The sequence below is a fragment of the Panthera tigris genome, chromosome D4, assembly GCF_018350195.1.
Source record: "Panthera tigris isolate Pti1 chromosome D4, P.tigris_Pti1_mat1.1, whole genome shotgun sequence".
NCBI classification, from domain to species: domain Eukaryota; kingdom Metazoa; phylum Chordata; class Mammalia; order Carnivora; family Felidae; genus Panthera; species Panthera tigris.
This window is the reverse complement of record NC_056672.1, coordinates 88,520,214-88,537,773: the sequence shown is the minus strand read 5'-3', so window position 1 is coordinate 88,537,773 and position 17,560 is coordinate 88,520,214. Positions and strand designations below refer to the sequence as shown.

The 17,560-nt window shown below is 59.4% G+C and overlaps 1 protein-coding gene across 1 annotated transcript; it reads left to right on the top strand.

Moving 5' to 3' along the window:
- The first annotated feature begins 4,383 nt into the window (after positions 1 to 4,383).
- Positions 4,384 to 16,730, top strand: FAM78A (family with sequence similarity 78 member A). The gene is made up of 2 exons (XM_007078838.3): positions 4,384 to 5,346; positions 15,896 to 16,730. The coding sequence occupies exons 1-2, from the start codon at positions 5,024 to 5,026 to the stop codon at positions 16,422 to 16,424; spliced, it is 852 nt and encodes a 283-aa protein (XP_007078900.3). The 5' UTR covers positions 4,384 to 5,023; the 3' UTR covers positions 16,425 to 16,730.
- The last annotated feature ends 830 nt before the right edge of the window (positions 16,731 to 17,560 follow it).

Sequence of the window (17,560 nt, the reverse complement as noted above, 5' to 3'; positions counted from 1 at the left end):
CCCGCTGTCCTCCCAGGTGGACATTCCAAGCCTTACCACTGCCTTCCAGTCTGGTCCCAAACGGTTAAGGAGAGAACCCTGTTTCCCAGGGCAACAGAATTCCAGCATTAACATTTCCATCTGCAGAACAAGGGCTTTTCCTTCCTGAGAAATGCCTTTCTAGTCCCATGATGACCACACCCTTGGAGGCCGAGAGCTCTTGAAGGACTGGCTTTGGCCTTGAGATGCCTGTTGGCCAATGAGGGAGAAGGAGCCTTGAGAGGGTCTCCGATGGCCACGAAAGCGAGGCCCCTACCACTGCAGGGACACCAGCGAGAGCACCTGCTACACTGAATCACCAGCCTCCGGGGTTTAGAGCCAGGCTGCTGCGTTCAGTCCACACCACCGTCTTCGCCAGGTCTCAGGGCCTCATCTGCGGGATGCCGTGGTGACACAGGCCAGCTGGTGGGGCGGTTGTGGGGAGCCACGTATGATGGTTTACGGTGATGGGTGATGCTCGGTGGGGAGAAACTGCATCCAGCTCTTTCTGCAAACCTCGGAGGACTCTCGGCTCGTTTGGGCTGCACGTTAAAGCCCAGCTGGGCAGGGGCATGTAGATTTGTTGCATGACTGGTTTTCCGTGGCCTCTCTGGGCCAACGTGCCCAGAACTGAGGGACCTTGTCCTCCCGCCGACCATACCCCGAGTCCCCAGAGTGGCCACGTTGAAGAGTTCACCATCTCCCGGCCGAGATTGGGCCCTCCAGTCCCTCCTCCTCCCCCTTCAATGGTGACTTTAGCGAGGAGTCTAGGGAGACTGAGGTCTGGGGGAGGGGACGAGGCCGGCGGTGGAGGTGATGTGAGTGTGCCCGTGGCGTTGGGCGCGTTACACCCAGATGTCCCCTTCCTCTCTTCTGCAGACGCCAGCGCCTCACACACGTGTGGATGCATCCTGGGCCTTCCACGTGTGCTGAGGCGGCTGTGGGTCTGTGTCCAGCACCCACAAAGCTCCAGAAAATGCTGAGCGGGAGGAAGACTGAGTCGGGAGGCAGAAGGGCCAAAGGGGCCTGACAGCTGGGGCAGCAGCTAGGGAGCCTTGAAGTGTTCATCGGGAGCCGGGATGGGATGGGGACATGAGCCCAGCCCGTGAAGACCCCTCTGTCTGTTAGGGCTGCCCTTGGGGGGAGCACTCCTCAGCTCAGGGCCCGACAAACAGGCCTACGGACATTGCCTTAGCCCTCTTCCCACCAAAGGGGCCCTCACCTAACCCAGGACAAAGCACTGCATGGGGGAGGGGTGATGTGAAAGGGGAGGCATCTATGGGGCTGAGAGGTTAAGGGAGGAGGGGGCTTCTATTTTGCAAGAACCCTGACCCCATGGGCATCTGAGCACCTCTTCTGGTGGGATTCGCTGGAGACAGGGCTTTCTAGGGGTTGGTTCCCTTCCATTCAGAGGCACTGGCCCCAGCCAGCAAGGACAGCATCCCAGGAGGAGGAACTGAGCAGGCTTTGGACTTGGCCAGATCTGGCTGGGGATCCAGACTCTGAAAAGCTACTGTGCCCCGACCCCCGGGTCTCTGTCGGTACAGTCCACTTCCCGGGCTCGGTGTTCACTCAGGCAGCTTCCTATCCAGGGCTTTGGCTGCTTAGTGAGCAGGTTAACTGCTCTGGTCTCTGTCCTTTTCACGACAGATGAGGAAAATGTGCAGCTCAGCACGTGTTCATGGAGCACCCCTGTCCTGGTCACCAGGGTGGCATCTGGGACTTCAGAGAGCACCCTGGCCAGTGCAGTCTGCTCTGGTCTAGGCGCTGGGGGTGATGTCTGTAACGTCCCCCAATGCTAACATCTTACTTACATACAAACTGGATATCCTAATAATCATCTGCCGGCAAAGGGGGTGTTGAAGGCTGTAGTGAGCCCCAGGAGGGCAGAATGTTTGCGGGGGTGGGGTGTGTGCCCTGACTTTACAGCAGAGAGAGGGGCCACCATGGTTATGAGTCCAGGGAAGTCTTCTGCCTGGAAACGGACACTTGCACGGGGTCCTTAGGAGACCTCTGCTGTCTGGGGTTCTACTGTGTGGCAGAAAGCAGGTCATGAGGCCACCCCGCCTTGGTCTCAGTCAGCAGGACTAGAAATAAGGTACCTGTGGCCTGAGCTGGTGCTGGCATGAGACAGATCACTTGACCTGGCTGATCATCCCTCAAAGGAGAGACCTCAGAGCGGCCAGAACTCTCCCTCTCCAGCTCCTGCCCTCACTGGCACGCAAGATGGTCAGGCTTGAAGGGGTCAGGATGATCTGTCCCCCAGCCGGCTGTGGGTACCTTTGGAAGTCAGAGTCATGGGGGTGGGGCGGGGGCAGAGCATGGCTCTACTGTGGCTGCCAGGTTTTCTGATGTCACAAACCACCTGGCCTTTCCCTTGGGGGGGGGGGTAAACTGCAAGGTGGGGGTGGGGCGGTTGGCTTGAGGCAGCTTAGAGAGGTTCACGGTTATCCTACCGCCGCCTAGGGTCAAACCCTCCTTGAACCTCTGCACTCAGATATCTGGGGTCCCAGGATCGGCTGGGCCACCTACCAGGGCCCTAGGGCAAGTCTCTGGGGTCTCCCAGCTTTGCATTCCAGCTCTGTGAGGAATGCATAAGTGACCTCCTGATGGATGAAATGATGAAGCTTGTCCAGCACTTATCACAGTTGGGGCTCAACAGGCCTGACCACCTGTCAGCGTGCCAAGAGGCTCAGTCCCAGGCACCCTTTCCCCAGACTTCTCTCCCCCACCCCAAGCTTCTCAGCCCTGGAGCCTCCCGGGACCCCTGTCCTGTTTCCACTCCGACACGGCCCCACCTTGGCCAGGAACACCAGGACGGTGCAACCCTTCTCCCCAGACAGGCTGCCCAGTTCAAAGGGCAGAGGAGCCCCCCCTGGACCAGAGACAGAACCCGAACTACACTACCCAGAATTCCCGGGGCTAGCCAAAAAGGAAATGTCGTTTATGCAAGGAGAGGCTCAGCTCCCCACAAGCTGCAGAGGGGGAGAGAGGGGGGAGACGGGGAGAGGATTAGCAGGGGGAGGGCGGGCTGTGTGCGGGGAGCGAGGGTGGAGAGCTGGGCGGGCGGCGAGGAGGAGGCGGCGCCCGCCCGCCGCCGCCGCCGCCGCCGCCGCCTGCGGACCTGCATCCCCGCGGGGCCGGCGAGCGGGCGGCGGTCCCTGCGTGCGCTGCGCTCCGGCCGGCGGCTGCGGGCGGACGCGGGGCCAGGCCGGCGCAGGGGCTGAGTTTCTGCAAAGTTTGACCTGGTTGCCTTTCCGATGCTGCAGCAGAGCGAGGCAGCGCGGGGCGCGCCAGGCGGCTGCGGCGCGGCGGCGGGGCTGAGCGGCGACAGCACGCTCACAATGATCATAAAATAAAGCGGGCGCGCGGGGTGGGGGCGAGAGAGCCCCGAGCCTCAGCCCTCCGCCCCCGGCCACCCACTGGCAGCCCCGAGCTAGGAGGAGGTGGGGGCCGGGGGCGCCCACGGTCGCCCCAGACCCCAGTAGAGCCAAAGGACACTGCCCGGGGGAAGGGGGGGGGGACGCCCCGAGGACGTGCCCGCGGCGGGGTCAGGGGCGTCCGGAGGGCGGCGGCCGGGGCGCGCGGAGCGGCCCGAGGGGCAGGTGAGTCGGTGGCGCCGCCCGGGTGGGGGCGTGCGCGCCAAAGTTGCCCGGCGGCGGTGAGCGCGCCCGACGCGCGGGGACCCGGGGCCGCTTGGGGCTGGCGAGGTGGGGGACAGAGGCGCCCGACGCGGCGGGGCTGGGGCACTGCACCCTCCGGAGTCGGAGGATCCCGGCCCGGGAAGGGGCGCACGCCCGATCGGACCGGCCTGCGGGGTGGCACTGCGCCCCCAGGGGGCGGGAGGGACCCGGCGGGGAAGGGGCGCCGGCGGCGAGGCGGTAGGGGCAGTGCCAGGGCGGGCAAGTCCACGCGGCCCACTGCAGGGCCAGCCGGTCGCCCCCGCCCCCCGCCCCCCACGCCACTCCCAGGCCGGGAGGTGTCAGCGGAGATGTCACGGGCGGCGATTATTCGCTGGTGCGCGCGGTCGTGCAGCCGCCACTGACGGGGCGGGCGGAGGTGGGGGGGGGGGGTGGGCCGCCGCCTCCGGGGAGACCGCCCAGAGCTGCGCCGTCAGCTCTGCAGCCCGCGCACACGCGTCGCCGCCTCGCGCGTTCCCCGCAGCAAAGTTCGGCTCAACTTTGAGGCGGGCCTTGACGCCCTGTCCCTTCCACCCCCCGACCAGGTCCTCGGCGGTCGCGGCGAGCCGGGCGGCGGCCCCAGCGCAGCCCCGGAGCCCCGCACGGCGGCGGGCGGCGACAGCGACAGCGGCGGGGGGACGCGGGGCGCCCGCGTGGGGGCGTCGGCCCGCGCCCGCGAGTGGGCGCCGACGGGGACCCGCGCCGCGCCGCGCTCCTCGGGGACCCCGCGGGCGGCCGGTGCCCGGCGCTCGCCTCCTGGAAGCCGCGGGTCGGCGCTCGCCCCCGAGGGCGCCGGGGCCTCCGCGCTCGAACAGAAACTGCTCTTCCATTGATTGGGCCCCGTTGGGCGAGCGGCCGGTGCGTGTGCCCCGAGCGAGCGCGTGCGGAAGGCAGAGGGCAGGAAGTAGGACTTCTGCAGCGACGGTGGCGGCGCGGCGCAGGGGACGGAGCCTTCCTTATTTATGTGTCTGCCGGCGTTCGCCTTCGCCGCCCGAGGACTTCAGGGAGCGTCTCCGAGCTGCGTTCCCCGCGTGTGAGGCACCGAAGGGCTGGCTGTCTGAGCACCATGATTACCCATTAACCTCCAAACTTTCCTTTTTCTTAACCCAAAGAATATCGGTGATTTTTGTCCACTGCTAGCAGAAGAGGAGAGGACCCAGGGCTCTTGAAATGCAGCAAAATCCGTATTTCTAAGCAGGCCCGAGGTAGTGATATGCAGACCCCCTCTACTCAGTGAAGTTTTCTATCCTATGGATATCGGTCTTGAGATTTGAGATTGGAGAGCAGTCCTGTCTGCACTGGGTCCCGCAACCTCCATCCTTTCAATGCCCAGTTTTCTCTGGGACTGCTGGCCTTCCCTGGAGATCAGAGCGCTGCTTTGTGCCATGGGCTGTATTCAGAGCATCGGGGGCAAAGCCAGAGTCTTCCGGGAAGGCATCACCGTGATTGACGTGAAAGCCTCTATTGACCCCATCCCCACCAGCATCGATGAGTCCTCCAGCGTGGTGCTCCGCTACAGGACACCCCACTTCCGTGCCTCGGCCCAGGTGGTCATGCCACCCATCCCCAAGAAAGAGACCTGGGTCGTTGGCTGGATCCAGGCATGCAGCCACATGGAGTTCTACAACCAGTATGGGGAACAGGGCATGTGAGTACTGCTCAGACACACGCTGTCGGGGGTGGGGGGCTGCTCGGGGTGGGGAGCTTGGAGGCCTGGGGTGGGAGGGAAGCTTCGGGCAGCGGTGGAAGCCGTCCCTGTGTCCTCCTTGGCCAGGTGCCCTCCAGGGTCTGCCTGGTGATTCGGATTGGGGTCACGGCTCTGGGACCTCTCTTCCTGCTGTCACCGGCCCCTGGGGTTCCTGCGTCCTTCCCCACGAGATGCTGAGAAAGCAGAGGCACGTTCCACCAGGTGTCTCTTTTGGCAAAACAAGCGTGCTGTCCTGGGGCTGCTAGAGAGGCTGAGGCTTGGCACCCCCCCCCTCGCTTGGGTGGGGGCCCAGGCCTCCCGGAGAGGTCCATGTGGCGGAAGTTAAGGAGCCCTCCATAGTTACTTGCACAGGTGCTGGGCTCGAACTTGTCTCTGCAGTGTTTTCACATGCATATCAGGACGGGGAGGTGGTGGTGGGGGGGAATGCTTTGCTGTTCCGGTGTTTTGCTTGAGAGGGTGGCTCGTTTTAGAAACCGAGCCTTCTCGGTTCAGGGTATAGCGTTTTTCTCTCCCCGAGGCAGAAGGCCGCTCGATGTAGACATCCTGTGTCAGTGTCCAGAAGGCTCCAGAGGGGCCCTCACAGCTGAGAGGAGCCCACTGGCCTCTTCCCTCCAGCCTGGGGTCCGGAACGTTCCCAGGACAATGCACGTCTGGGTGCAGGACACGGGGAGCCGGCGCCTTCTTTCCTGGCATGCGCTGGCGTTCCTGGGGGTGGTCGTCCCAGTGTGGAAAGAGAAGAGGTGGACAGAAAGGAAAGCCTCTTGGCTTCCAGGGCCGCCTGAAGACAGGGAGGTGAAAACAGCTGTTTCCGAGCACGAGGTCCCTCTGAGAGAGCGAGGCGGGCCCCGGGGACAGCTTCCCAACTGTGCCCGGGACTGGCGGGGGATACTCTCCCACGGCCAGCCTCTCCAGGTGCGTGCTGCTTCTTCCCGGTTCTTCAAGGGAGGAGCGGAGCAGGGGAGCCCCCGGGACTTGGGCCTTTTCCCGGGTCTCAGAACATCCTGGGCCCCTCCGAAATTAGAGGGGGCGGGGAGGGGATGGAAAGTGGCAGGACGCTAAATCCCATTGCGTTTCCTTAATGACTCTGAAGTTGTAAGGCAAACAAGAGAAACGCGGTAAAGCGTAAAATGAGGGCGTAAACAGGATCACCCCACGGGGCCCACGCGGGGCATGTCCCTCCATCAACCTGATGTCTCTACCCAAGGCCCTTTCATTCTCCAAAGTGGCTTTTAACTCGGTGTGTGTGTGTGTGTGTGTGTGTGTGAGGGGGGGTGCTGACTTTCCATTGCAAGAAGGGAAACATGATTCTGAGTTATTCGGTGTGGACTAGATCCTAGGAAGCCTTCAGCCAGAAACCTTTTTTGGACCCTGCAAAGGATCCGGGACGAGTGACAAGACACAGGCGCAGAGGGTTTTCTGGGGGTTTGAGGCACAGGCTACGTTCTTCCCGAGAAGGGGTAGGGAAGGCAGAGGGTTTTGCTGACCATGGAAAGATTGGAAAGATCCGAGCGCCGGGAGGAAGTTGGGGGAGAACCAAAGGGGCTGAGTGCCGAGGCGGCGCGGCGGGCAGCGAGGAGGAACAGGCCCGGCCGGGGCCTCCAGTTCCCCATCTGCGCACAGGGACTTAAAGCCTCCGCTCTGAGCTTTCAGGCACTGTTGCTGGAGGCAGGCCTGAGGCCGGAGACCCGAGATGACTTTCCCTTTCTGTGCCAGTCCTTGGTTCCTGGTTAGAGGAACCCAGTGCGCACCTAGACTGCAGTCAGGCAGACCTGGGCGGGCGTCCAGGCTCTGCCACTTTCCAGGGTGTGTGACCTCAGCCACTCTGACCCTCGGTTTCCCCGTCTGCAAGTAGGGCCAGTCATAGTCCTTGCCCTATAGCTTTTACTGCGAGAATTACGAGAGATGACGTTTGTCAAGCAGTCGGCACGGCCCCAAGCCCTCGGTGGTCTTTAGTGTGGTTATTATGTGAGCGTTCTTCTCTCCTGGGGGGGAGGGGTGGGGGTGAGCCACGGTGTCCGTAAAAAGTTGAGAATCGTGGCCGAATCCGGGCAGATCAAACTTCTCCTGGGAGTGAAGTTTCTCCTGAGCCCAGGTCTCTCTCGTTCACAAAGCACCCACTTCCTGACTTTTAAAAATGTTAAAATAGCGCAAGTCACGAATGATTTGAGCTCTCCGAGGTTGAAGGCCGTTTTGTGTGCTTTCCATTTGCTTCCTTTTGTTTCCTCCTCTGCCCTGCCTTGCTAGGTGACCACCGTGTGGCTGAGACGCTGAGTTGGAAACAGCTCCACTTACCACGGATTGGCCAAATCGTGCTAAAAAGTGGAATTAGCAGAGAGCACGGCTCCTCTGATCCTGGGCAGAGCTCTGTATTCGACCGGCAGCCTCTGCAAATGAGAAGGGCTTGTTTAGAGAAAGCCTGATGTCTGCTCCTTCTTGAGCATCGGAAACATTTAGGTGCCATCTTCCCAACCCCAAACTATGCTCTTTCCTGTTTTGTTTTTTTTTTTTTTATATTTAACGTTTATTCAATTAAAAAAAATTTTTTTTAATGTTATTTTTGAGACAGAGAGAGACAGAGCATGAACGGGGGAGGGTCAGAGAGAGGGAGACACAGGATCCGAAACAGGCTCCAGGCTCTGAGCTGTCAGCACAGAGCCCGACGCGGGGCTCGAACTCACGGACCGCGAGATCGTGACCTGAACTGAAGTCGGCCACTTAACCGACTGAGCCACCCAGGCGCCCCACGTTTATTCAATTTAGAGAGAGAGAGAGACAAAGAGAGAGTCAGAGCGTGATCAGGGGGAGGGGCAGAGAGAGAGGGAGACAGAGGATCCGAAACGGGCTCCAGGCTCCGAGCGGTCGGCACAGAGCCCAACGCGGGGCTCGAACTCACGATCGCGGGGCACGATCTCAATGCCAGGAGCACCCAGCGCCCCCGCTGTGATCTCCAGACCCTGCCCGATGTCTCCGGGAAGGGTGCAGAGTCACCCTCGAATGAGAACCGCCAGACTAGACCCAGACGATCGAGATCATTAGAATGAAACCCACGCCCGGGACCTCAGTGGCCAGGGGAGAGGGAAGCCAGGTGGCAAAGGTTAAGGTCAGGGCTCCCGTTCTCTACGAACGGGCTTGTATCCAAAATATTAATTCCAAATCCTTAACCGGAACCCGTAATACCCTTTGACGTTATCCCTGCTTAAAATTAATCCCTAATCCAGGAGAACTTTGCAGAATGACATCCCGGGCTGGAAATACATGCAGTGGAACTGTCACACAAGCCACCTCGGTGATTCCCCGACTCCTCCAGAGGAGAGCCATGGAGCGCCGAGTTTCTCCGTGCCAGCTTCACGGGATTCTATATGGTTTTCGGGCCAGCCCACATTGCTTTAAAAGCCACCTCCCCCCACCCCAAACTGTTGGAGACACCTGTCTTCACAACCCCATCCTCCGCAATTCCTCAGCCACCACCTGTCAGCCGGCACAGCCTTCTAAGTGACAAGTCACAGTTTCTAGCCCGTGCGGGAGACGCTTCATGTCGTCCCTCGTTTGCCCTTCTCTGAAGCTCTCAGGGCGGCCGGCCCACGGCCAAGGCCAAAGGGCAGACTTGGGGGTGAAGTGGGGGGAATAGCTCAAGAGACAGGGTCTCTCAGGGGGGACAGTGCCACCTCCCCTCACCCTTGTCCCCCTGGTCCAGCCGGGTGCGGATCCTAGCTCCGCCCTCCCGCGGTGCTGTGACCTTGAGACCAGTCTCTTAGCCTCTCCGGGCCTCTCTGTTCCCATCTGTGAGGTGGGGAGCATGGTCCCTTCCCTCCCTGGGTTGCTGTGAGGGGTTAAATGAGATAGTGCACGATAAGAGCTCAGCACAGTGCCCGGCACACACGATGCACTCGATCCACGACAGGTGTCCGTGTGATAGCTGCTCGTAGTTGATTATTAAATCTGGGATGCCTGGCGGAGTCAGCGGGAAGCCTGCTGTACGTAGAGCCGCTCTCTCTTCCGGGGTTGGGTGTCGCGGACCCGCCTATGGCGTGAGAGCCTTGAGCGAGGAGGCCTGCCAGGTCCTTCCAGCCAGCACACGGGGGGACACCTGCTTCGGGACCACAAGGAGGCTGGTGGGAAGGGGCCAGGTGGGGGCGCAGGGACTGAGGCCACAGGCCGGTGGCAGGACGCCAGAGCCGGGTGATGAACAGAGCTGCCCGGGCCCCAAGGACGTCACGGGGCCCTCCTTTTATGACGAGGACACAGCCTCTGAGACCTGAGGCCACTTGCCCAAGGAGGCTTGCTCTGCAGCCGCGGGCCCACACAGAACAATCGAGGACGAAGCTTCCTCTCTGGGACCGGAAGGCTGCCTCCCCCCATCTGCTGGGCCCTGGCGGAGGCGAGGGTGGCGTGGGTGGGAGAGGGAAGTCCTTGTTTCCAGGCTTTGGGGCGGGAGGAAGTGAGGGGGACTGCCCAGCCCAAAGAGAGCTCCCCACGGACCGGCCCCAGCCAAGCGATGGCTCCAACCCTCACCTTCCGAAAACAAAAGCTGGCTGCGCCCGGAGACGTGCGAGGAGGCACCCGACAGCCGTGGCAATCAGGGAAATAACAAATTAAACCCTGAGAGCTTCTGTTCTTTGCTGATCGGCTCCGGGTAGAAACGCAGCTGATTCGGTGTTGGGGTTGGGGGGAAATGGACAGCCTCACGGGCTGTTTGAGGGGGTACATACAGTTCAGGCAGCGTCTAGAAGGTGGGTTTGGCTGGCTCTGTTACAATTTCAAACCTACATGCCCTTCAGTGCTGTTCTACCTGTAGAGTTTGTCTCACAGGGACTTTGAGCACCTGGCCCGGGGCCTGGCATAGGGTAGGCGTACAAAAAACATCTGAACAACAACAACAAATTGCCTAATGTGTGAATGGAAGACCCAGGCCAGAAGCATGTATATATGAGGATAAAAACTCCAGCACTTGCAAAAAAACAAAAAATTTTTTTTAAATATAAGGGGACGCCTGGGTGGCTCAGTCAGGTAAGCATCCGACTTTGGCTCAGGTCGTGATCTCACAGTTCGCGAGTTTGAGCCTCATGCTGGGCTCTGGGCTGACAGCGTGGAGTCTGCTTGGGATCCTCTGTCTCCCTCTCCCTGCCCCTCCCCTCCTTGTGCCCTCGCTCGCTCGCTCTCACTCTGCCTCTCCGAAATAAAACGTTTTTTTAAAAGTTGTAAAGCATGTAGCGTAGGAACCCATTTTTGTTTAAAAGAAAACACTGTGAATGGGAACACGTACTGTGGGTCTATGCAGAGAAAGGTCTAGAAGGATGTTTACCAAAGCGTAATGTGGTGAGTAACCTCAGTGAGGTGGGGGCGGGCGTGGAAGACGTGGCTTTCCTTTCTCACTTCATATACTTCTCTATAGCGTTTTTTTTTTTTTTTAAAGAAAAACACAGCTTTTACAACTAAAAATTAAGATTAGGCACCGTTGGTCCTTTCCAGGGGATATGGTGCTGGGGCCTGGATGAAGGGGTGGGGGTGGGCTGCAAAAGGAGTGGGGCTTGGTTTTTGGGGGAGCCCTGGGAGCAGGCGGTGGGGGGACACCCCCAGACCCTCCGTCGGAGAGCAGGTGCCTAGTGGGAAGGGGCTGGCCTGGCAGGCGGCCACACGGGGCAGAAATCAGGAAACTGGGCTCCCGGTTGCAAACTTTTGCAGAATTTGAACGTTTTGCAAATTGTACAAGACCATGAGATCTGTAAAACTGGGGACCGGGCGAGATAAGCCCTAAGTGCCAGTGGGACCAGTGTGGCCAGAAAAGCCTCGGTCCAAGCAGCCCTCTTGGGGTGCCCTCAAGCCTCAACTCCTTGTCTGTAAATGAGTTTCTCAGAGCATCTAACGGGCATCAGTTGTGGGATGTGAAATAATATTGAAGTGAACTCAGTTAAGCCTAAGTACAACTGTAATTTAATGTTTATTTTATTTTTGAGAGAGAGAGAGACAGTGCGAGCAGGGGAGGGGCAGAGAGAGAGGGAGACACGAATCGCAAGCAGGCTCCAGGCTCTGAGCCATCAGCACAGAGCCCGATGTGGGGCTCGAACTCACAAACCATGAGATCGTGACCTGAGCTGAGGTCGGCGCTTAACCAACAGAGCCACCCAGGTGCCTCGATACAACTGTAATTTAAAGCAACGTATTTATTTGAATGTATATTTGGGGGAAAAATGTATCTAGGACACTCAACGTGTTATTTCCGTGTGTTTCTTAGGAAAAACTAAATGCAATTTTTTAAAAAAATGATTGATTTTAAGTCAATAATAGTACAGGAAGTATATAGAATGTAGATGGGACCAAAGTGAACAGAGATGGGAAGTTTGGAAACTCTGCTCTGAGACCCCTGTCTGGGGTCCAGTCTGGCTCTGGGGTCCAGAACTCAAAACGTGGTCAGAGCCCTGGGAGAGGCTGGGGAAACCCTGGGGGTGTGAGGGGCCGTCTGTTTTGGGGGGAGAGCCCTCCAGGCTCTTCCCAGGCGGCTGGGAGAGGTGTGCTCCTGTCGTCCAAGGTCAATGAAAGGGCCAGCCTCACCTTCCCTCCAAGGCACCGCGCTGGGCATCCCTGGTTTCCTTCACCTCCACCCAGAAGCTTTTGCCGCTGTGATGCTCCCCGGCCCCCAGGGGTGGCCCTCAGCATCACTTCTACCCGCCTCGGTCTCCAGGGAAGGCCTTTCTAACCCCTTCAGACCCACACCCTCGGCCAGCTGTGATGCTCGAGCTCGTGTGTGTATGTGCGTGTGTGTGTGAGTGTTGGGCGAGGCCTGTGTTGGAGGCCTATGGGTAAGGGCCTCTGTGTGTGTGTGCACATGCGTGTGTGTGTGTGTGTGCATGGTTGAGTGAGGGTCTTTTGAAACCGCTGGCTAAGAGCTCCCTCAGGTTGTGGGTCCTGGCCTGGCGGCTTTGTGGTTGTGTGACCTTGAGATAGGCCTGTACCGTCTCCAAGCCTCTTGTATAAAATGTGCCCCTCTGACGTGTCCCCAGGGTGGTTGAGGAGAAGCACTGGGGGGACGTACGTACATAGGGTGCCTGACACGTCCTCTGTGCTTAGGGAACATGACCATTGTCACCGGCGTCGCTGCAAGGACAGCGGGTGCTAGGGACAGCTACTCCAGGTGAGACGATGCATGAACGGGGTGGCTTTGGACACTCTAAACTCCTTCAGGAGACCCCCTTTTGGGGCCCAGGCCCTGAAGGCGAGGCCGGGCAGGCCACCCACAGTCACCGATCCAGGCCACCAACACTTATTTGCCTACATCCTGGAGGCCTGGCCCCTGCCCTCTAGAGATCATCACCAAGCGATCGCATGGTCATCGGATCACCCCTGTGCGTGCTCCAGGAAGCAGCAGGGCGAGAACTGAATGGCATCGGATATGGGGCCACCTGGGTTGGGTCAGCGTGGGCTTCTCTGGGGGGCTCCGGAGCTGAGCCATGAGGAGCAGTGACCCGCACAGGAGGAGGAGGGACACTGGTCCTGGCAGAAGGCCTCGAGACAGGGGGGGACAGGAGGGGCACGGCCCATTAGAGGAACTGAGAGCGGCTGGTGGGTCTGGAGCCTGGGGAGGGTGTGCGTGCGTGCGTGTGTGTGTACGAAGGGTCCTGGGCTTCAGATGCGTTGGCTTTGAGGGACAGTGCAGACAGATGTGTGTTTTGACAAGATCACTCCCGCTTCTGGGAGAATATTGTAGGAGGCAGGAGTAGAGGCCGGGAGACCCGGGAGGAGGGAGGGGTCCTGGCCAGGGTGAAGGCAAAGGAGAAGGGGAGTGTGCAGAGGTGAGAGAGTCCAGGATGGTGCCAGGTGCCCGGAGGGTGCAGCGTCCTCCAGTGGCAGGTGCTCTGCACACACTGACGGCAGGTGCTCTGCAAACACCGATGGCGGGCGCTCTGCACACACTGACGTCAGGTGCTCTGCACACACCGATGGCAGGTGCTCTGCACACACCGACGGCAGGTGCTCTGCACACACTGACGGTGGGTGCTCTGCAAACACCGACGGCAGGTGCTCTGCACTCACTGACGGCAGGTGCTCTGCAAACACCGATGGCGGGTGCTCTGCAAACACTTGGTGAGTGGATGGTGGATGGGGGTTGCCACAGGAACAGGGCATGTGAGGGAGAGTGAGGAGTCTGATTCCGACGTGTGTGTGCACAGTCCTGGGAGCCTTGCTCACACCTTTAAGTGGCCTCTGTGCACCACAGCCCGCCTGTGGGACCTCTGCCGTGCAACAAGGAAAAGGTTCGGTGTGTGCAGGGCTGGGGTCCCACCTCGCCCCCCTCTGCCATGGAGCAAAGAACCGAGGGTCTGCTTTGAAGCTCAAGGTCGTCCCAGAACAAACAGGGAATCTTGGAGGAGGCAGTGACTGCATGCAGTTCATTCCTTTCCAAGCATGTATAATCCCCAAACTGCGGAGGTCACAAAGGCTTCAGATCAGTCAGGGCTGGCACACCTCTAAATGCCCCCCAACATGGTTTCTGGAAGCTTCTAGGTATTGCCGTTTATATGTTTATATCAATACATCTAATCATCACAAAAACCTTGCAAGGTGGGTAGGACTATCCTGTTAACTGATGAGAAAACGGAGGCTCAGAGACTTGTAACTTAATCAGAGCTAGTAGCTGGACTGAGGCTGGATCCGGGCTGGCGTGTGTCCCCCAGAAGTTGTTCCCTTAACTGCATTCACTCCCACCTTGTCGACTAGGCGAGGGCGGCGGGGGGTGGCTGGGGCCCTGGGGAACAGAGGCAGCCCATGCGGGCCTGTGATGATTGGAAGACAAAGGCCCCGGAACCTGATTCTGAGTAATATCCCACATGAGACACGACTGTCTGCTGGCTCATAAGGACCGTCACCCGCCTGTGACTGGGCCAAGGCTCGGGCATTTGGAGGCTGGGGAGGAAAGGAAACCTGAGGCTGGGGGAGAGGGGGGCTGCTCTGGTGCTGAGCCCCACTCCCTCAAAACAAGCCAGCTCTTAGGAAGTGAAAGACAGCCACTGAAGAGTAAAGTTCCTTTTGCAAGTTTACTTTCTGCCTTAAAAAAAAAGAAAACCTTTTGCAAGTGAGTACGGCCACCGTGAGAGCACAGAGTGGGTGCTTTCTAGGCGCCTGGACACAGGTGGGGCAAAGGCACAGGCTTCTAAGAAATCCAGGACGGGGACCCTAAACTCCTTTTCCGGCCCGTGATACCCACCTGCGAGGAGAGCCGGGTCAGCAGGCTCACGACCTGCTGTGTGGGTGGCCTGCCCGGCCTCGCCTGCCCGTGACTGCTGTGGCCTGTTGGCTTTCGGGGACCGGTGGGGACTTCAGAAATGGGAGGTCGTTTGAGCTGCTGCCCCAGTTCCCTGGGAGTTTGATGAGCTCAGAGCCCCGGGCAGGAGATGGCCTGGTAGGCAGGTGTTACCCTAATTTGTGACTTTTTCAATGAAATGAAAACAGAAATGAAGTAAACAGGAGAATTAGCAAAATCACATGCCTCTCCATCCCTCCCAGGGTGGCCCCAGGTTTGCTAATCGCTGACGTGAAGCGATGCATTTTGGTAGAGGGGTGCGTCTTTAAGTCCATCCACGTCGTTGTGCATCTGTTTCCAGAACGTTCCCATTTCCTCCACCTGGAACTCTACACCCATGAAACATTGACTCTCCGCCCCCACTCCCCTGGTATCCACTGTTCTACTTTGTTTCTATGAATTTGATGACCCGAGGGAGATCTCCGATACGTGGAATCATACAGTATTTATCCTGTTGTGTCTGACTTATCTTACCCAGCATGATGTCTTCGAGGTTCATCCACGCTGCGGGATATTGCAAAGTTTCCTTCTTTTTCGAGGCTGAAGAATATTCCATTGTGTGGACAGACCCCATTTTGTTTACCCACGCTGCCGTTGATGGACACTGGGGTTTCTCCCACCTTTTGGCCGCTGCGAATCATGCGGCTGTGAACCAGAACGCGTTGCAGGGAGCAGCGTATTCTGGAGAGGACCGCTGGCTTCCTCGGTTGTGCCGAAGTCCGGGTGCAGCACGTCCTGACCTTTGGGATCACAGGGGCCCGGGTGGGAGTGGCCCTGGATGAAGTCTGGCCGCCTGGGTCCCAGGCCCCCACTGCTTGGGGAAGAAAAATCCAGCCCCTGGCTTCACTTTCTTTATCTGCCGGGCGCACGATGGACACGAGTGTTGATGAGTGTTGATGCCCCAGACGCTGCCGTGCTCCCAGCCCCCCGGGAGCACGTGTCCCCAGAGTAACTTAGGACAGGTTGGTGTCCCCTTCCGCCTGAGAGCTACTGTCACAGTAACAGTTGCCACGACCGAGTTGAGATGGTGCAGGAGGACAGGATGTGGCTTTGATGGGGGCTGTGTCTGGGGGAGCCCAGACGTGACGGTGGCTGTCTGTGTGTCATTTGGTGCCGCCCTGGCCCCGCGAGGTAAGCCTCAGGGATGCAGCCTTGTGGGTGGCCCACTGAGTAAACTGGTCTTCCTGTCCTCAGGTCCAGCTGGGAGCTCCCGGACCTCCAGGAGGGCAAGATCGAGGCCATCAGTGACTCAGACGGGGTGAACTACCCCTGGTACGGCAACACCACGGAGACGTGCACCATCGTGGGCCCCACCAAGAGAGACTCCAAGTTCATCATCAGCATGAACGACAACTTCTACCCCAGCGTCACATGGGCCGTGCCCGTCAGTGAGAGCAACGTGGCCAAGCTGACCAACATCTACCGGGACCAGAGCTTCACCACGTGGCTGGTGGCCACCAACACCTCGACCAATGACATGATCATTTTGCAGACGCTGCACTGGCGTATGCAGCTCAGCATCGAGGTGAACCCCAACCGGCCCCTCGGCCAGCGCGCCAGGCTGCGGGAGCCCATCGCCCAGGACCAGCCCAAGATCCTGAGCAAGAACGAGCCGATACCGCCCAGCGCCCTGGTCAAGCCCAATGCCAACGACGCTCAGGTCCTCATGTGGCGGCCCAAGTACGGGCAGCCGCTCGTGGTGATCCCGCCCAAGCACCGGTAACGGCCAGGGCGCCCTGCTAGGCTAGACTCGAATTATAACGCTGCTCCTACCCACACCCGCACGGACTCTTCGGTCATTCAGCAAAATACAACCACTCTACCTTCTCGAGCGGGCGGATCTCACTGTGCAAAGGCCCCGGGATGGCCTCCCCCAGCCCTCTTGGCACCTGCTTCCTTTCGGGGAGGGGGAGGCCCGGCCGGGACACCTGACCCCACGTGCCCCTTCACCTTGGGTCTCCTCTCCTGGCAGTTCAGTCATTCACTTGCAAGCCTCCCCGAATCAACTGCTTTTTCAGTTTTTCTTCTTCTTCTTCGTTTTTTTGTTTTTTGTTTTTTGTTTTTGTTTTTTAAACACCTCTTTACGAGGTTCAGGGGCGGGAGGAGGCGGAGCTGGTCATGACCCTGACCGGCACGGCTGCTGATCTGTGAGTGGCGGCTCCCCCCACCCCCGTGGCAGCTCCCTCGTCCCCCCCGTCACGCGGCCTTACGTAGACTCGCTTTGCCAAACTTCTTCTGCCTTAAGCTGAATTTAAAGGAAAAAGCCCCAAACCGACAAAGAAATAGGATCTCTTTTCTACCGGACTGTTCACCTTCTGCTAGAGGTGAGGGAGGGGGCAGGGCCAGGGCAGAGAGAGAGGGTGCCTGGCCCCTCCTCCCGGGTGGCTTGGGAGGGGGGGGCAGGGGGACAGATTTAGACCTAAAACCAGCTGCTCATTCTTTCGTTTCAGCAGAAACGAAACCAGACAGACCACCTAAAGACCCCCCCCCCCCCGCCTTCTCTCGGGCTCAGGTGGAAACCCCCGTGCCCCACCTCCCCCACCCCATACCTGTGCAGAAGGGATCTGGGCTTCCTTCCTCTCTCTTCTTGGCAGCCTTAACTTGCCTGGGGTGGATCTGGGAGGAGAGAAGGAGGGTTGAGCCCAGGGGATTTTCGCCATCCCTGTCCTCAGCACCCAGCCACAGATGGGTCCGCCTTTCCCTTTTCCGTCCACACTGGCCCCAAACGCCTGGAGGGCCGGCCACCTTGAGCCAGATTTAGTTCCAAGGTAAGAAAGGCGGGTGACTTCCCTCCTGGCTCCTTCTCAGGGGATGCCCCTCCCGGGGGCTCTGGGGAAGCTGCAAACAGGCTCTGGGCGC